The sequence below is a fragment of the Corythoichthys intestinalis genome, chromosome 14 (assembly GCF_030265065.1).
Source record: "Corythoichthys intestinalis isolate RoL2023-P3 chromosome 14, ASM3026506v1, whole genome shotgun sequence".
Classification (NCBI taxonomy): domain Eukaryota; kingdom Metazoa; phylum Chordata; class Actinopteri; order Syngnathiformes; family Syngnathidae; genus Corythoichthys; species Corythoichthys intestinalis.
In genome coordinates, this window is record NC_080408.1 from 403,804 (window position 1) to 407,264 (window position 3,461).

The following is a 3,461-nucleotide window of genomic DNA, read 5'->3' on the forward strand; positions in this document are numbered from 1 at the left end:
AAATACAGTACTTATGTACAGTATGTTGAATGTATATATCCGTCTTGTGTCTTATCTTTCCATTCCAACAATAATTTAGAGAAAAATAAGGCATATTTTATAGATGGTTTGAATTGTGATTAATTAATTTTTAAGCTGTGATTAACTTGATTAAAAATTTTAATGGTTTGACAGCCATAATTTAAATTATATCAACAATATCGAATTTGGAAAGTTAGTACTGTTGTCACGAAGTTCAGTCCTCGAGAGCCACAATCCAGCTTCTTTTTCATGTCTCCCTCCTTTAACACACCTGGATCCCATTGATAACGATCCTGATGATTTGAGTCGGGGGCTCTCGATCTTGACTTGGGCCCCCCTGATGTAGGGAGACGCTGTTGACAGTCTCCAAATGTGTACGGAGGAAAGGCTCTCTCTCATTGGTCCTCCCGGCTGAACTGGCGCACGAGCCGTTCGCGTGCGGCTCCTCCGCCCCCATAAATAGGCCTCCCTCCTCGACTGTTTCTCGGATTCCGCGTAGTGTCACTTTGGCCTGCAGCGGCGGACGTTTGTCATCGTCAAAAAGCGTTCGGAGATTTGCCAGGAGAAGGCGGGACCCGTTATTTCCCCCTTGCCTTTTTCCCCTCATCTCTCCCACCGCCCAAAGAGGTATATACATGCATGCGAAGATGCCGGCTGGCAGCGGTTTGGAAGCGACGACCGCTGTGGAAAATGCACGCGCTCAGACGAGAAAGGTGAGAAAGTCATCTCTGCGTGGACCTTGACCGACTGACTCAAATGTATTATTTGTCATGCACCTTCAAGTCTTCCAAACCCATCATGGAAAAGAGAAGGCGGGCGCGAATCAACGAGAGTCTGGGCCACCTGAAGACACTCATTTTGGAGGCGCTCAAGAAAGATGTAAGAGGGCAGGCACCCTTCCAGCCTTTAAGGAACAGTGACAGCTTTTCAAAAGTTGACGCTTAATGGGACAAGTGACTATTTTTGCTCATTGAAAAAAAGTGAAATTATTATAATAGTTTTAAAAATGAAGTTATTGTATTTATATATTTTAATGATGACAAATACAGGTAATACATGAAATGAAAACGATGACACACGGCCTTGAATAAAACGTAAAGTTGCTTTACAACAATAGACATCCAGTTCATCTTTCAGCGCCAATGGCAGCACTTGACGTCCAATCCATTTGGACTGTCAAAATAGATTGTTTGCCGTAAAATGAGTGCTCTTGAAGGCTTAAAAAAAAGTTTGAATTCATAATTTGTGCATGAAATGAATTCAATTGTCAAGTTCTAAGTGTAATAAATGTCTCTAGAGCTCCAGACACTCCAAATTGGAGAAGGCAGATATCCTGGAGATGACCGTCAAGCACCTCAGGAACCTACAACGACCTCACGTGACAGGTAATGACTTTCTGTATCATTGCCGTGGCACGTAAATATTTGTGTCTATTCCATTTTTAAAGCAAAAATGAATTCACCAAATCCAAATCTTAAAATGCATAATAACAACTCATATTTCTGGCTAATTTGGATTTGATATTGAAATCTGATTGCATAAATGATCAGAAAACCCTGGATGTGCAGTGGGTGAAGTTTTCCATCAATGGTTGTGATTTTTAAGCAATATTAACTACCGTATGTCCAATCCATTTGGACTGGGTGGGGAGAGGATGGCAACGATCATCATTCACTGCAACCTGTAGTACTGTATAAGATCCATTTGCTGTTGACCCACTCTCGCGCAATCAACGGCAAACAATTTGGAAATAGCATTTGCTATTAATCTTTTGAGAATGGGACAAGTTGTTATGCCTCGATGTTAATGTCAACTCATTGACTATGGTAAGGAACGTCATCTCTAAAACAACATGGCCGCCCGAGGTGCGATGAAAGATGTTTTCGTGCTTCTGCTGTTCATTGAAACGAGTTTGTCACGTGTCCAATCCGTATGAAACGGGAGGGCCGCCAACCTGCCCGCTTCAAACGGATGGGACGCCGTCAACGGCACCGAGAGAGTTACTCTATGACGAAATTCCATCCATCAAGACTAATGGTCACGTTTACCTCCGCAGTCGCTGTGGGCGGCGACCCGTGCGTGCTGGGTAAATACAGAGCCGGGTTCAACGAGTGCGTGGTCGAGGTGAGCCGTTACCTGTCGGCGTGCGACGAGGTCAACTCGGAAGCGCGGAGCCGCCTGCTCGGCCACCTGGCGGCCCGCGTCTCCCAGATGAACGCCGCGGCCTTCTACCGGTCGGGACAGAGCGGGATTCCCGCCCCTCGGCTCGCGGGCAAAAGCGTCTCGGCCCCGGACGGACGTTTGGCCTTTCCCCTTCCCGGCGCGGCCCTCGCGCCTCTGAGCGCGCAAAGCTACATATCTCCTGGCGCGCCTCCGCTGGCTTCAGACTCTGTGTGGAGACCCTGGTAGAGTCAGAAAACTGGACTATCACGCTGTTTGACTTCATTTTTTCAGAAATTCTTTTGCAAAGGAGCTGGAAAATGTTTGATTTTTGTTGTTGTTTTTTATTTTTATTTTATTTTTTATAAGATCTAGATCAGTATTTCCCGACTTTTAAGTTTGGCTGCCATCGACGATAGACGTCCAATACATTTTTTCAATACCTCTCCTGAACAATACTTTTCATTGTAAAAAACAACAAGCAAGACAATATATTAACATACAAAGTCCATAATGAACTATATTGGAAATTTTTCACCGTCGACGATCATGACGGATTCATCGCCCGAAGCTAACATCTGTGCCGCCATTGGAAGTGAATGAATGAAGAAATGTCACAGAACGAGTAAAAATCAAACATTTACTTACAAATACACTTAAGTAGATACTAAATCCGATGCAGTGTTCTGTCAAACGGAAGCATTAAAAACGGTGTCATAGAGTATGATCTACAGTATATTGTGTGTTGGTTACAATTGGTTAGCCTGGAGACATGAGAAGCACTGTGTTTTTCAAGTAAATAAATCCATTTTTATATGTCGTTCGCCATTTTGCTGCTTCATCTGGGCTGTGCTGTGGGAGTTTTGTTTCCAAGTTACTTGGAAATGTGACCTGAGAAAATCCTTCAAATGTAGCAAAAAGCCTCCCCAAGTGAGAGCTTTTCATATTTGTTTCCTGATGGGTAAATTACAATCATTCATCAGTCATTCTAAACCATTATAACCATTGCATTGCGTTACTGCTGGATATTTAAACTTAGCAAGGTTTAGACCAGTGTTGTTTCCACCAACGATGACGTTAATATAAATATTTAGTCAACAAACACTTCACTTTCACGACAACGAGACAATAACATGCTAAAACATGTTTTGGGAGACTAAAATATAACCAGTTTTCATTTGACGAGAACGAGACTAAAATGCGCAATATTTTCCGTCACATGTTCACAATGTGTGACAGTTAGCCTGCATCGTAGCAGTGTCGGGTTGGGTCAGTCGTGA

General features: G+C 43.3%; 1 protein-coding gene across 1 annotated transcript; it reads left to right on the plus strand.

Moving 5' to 3' along the window:
- The first annotated feature begins 498 nt into the window (after positions 1–498).
- LOC130929754 (transcription factor HES-1-like) lies at positions 499–2,955 on the plus strand. Its single transcript, XM_057857217.1, has 4 exons — positions 499–734; positions 805–900; positions 1,319–1,406; positions 2,078–2,955. Exons 1-4 carry the CDS (start codon positions 657–659, stop codon positions 2,428–2,430), a joined length of 615 nt encoding a protein of 204 aa, XP_057713200.1. The 5' UTR covers positions 499–656; the 3' UTR covers positions 2,431–2,955.
- Positions 2,956–3,461: the final 506 nt, after the last annotated feature.

Excerpts from the sequence above, each read along its gene's own strand:
- LOC130929754 (XM_057857217.1), top strand. The coding sequence starts at position 657 with ATGCATGCGAAGATGCCGGCTGGCAGCGGTTTGGAAGCGACGACCGCT. Across the intron at positions 901-1,318 it reads TGGAGGCGCTCAAGAAAGAT|AGCTCCAGACACTCCAAATT; the intron begins GTAAGAGGGCAG and ends AAATGTCTCTAG. Across the intron at positions 1,407-2,077 it reads ACAACGACCTCACGTGACAG|TCGCTGTGGGCGGCGACCCG; the intron begins GTAATGACTTTC and ends TTACCTCCGCAG.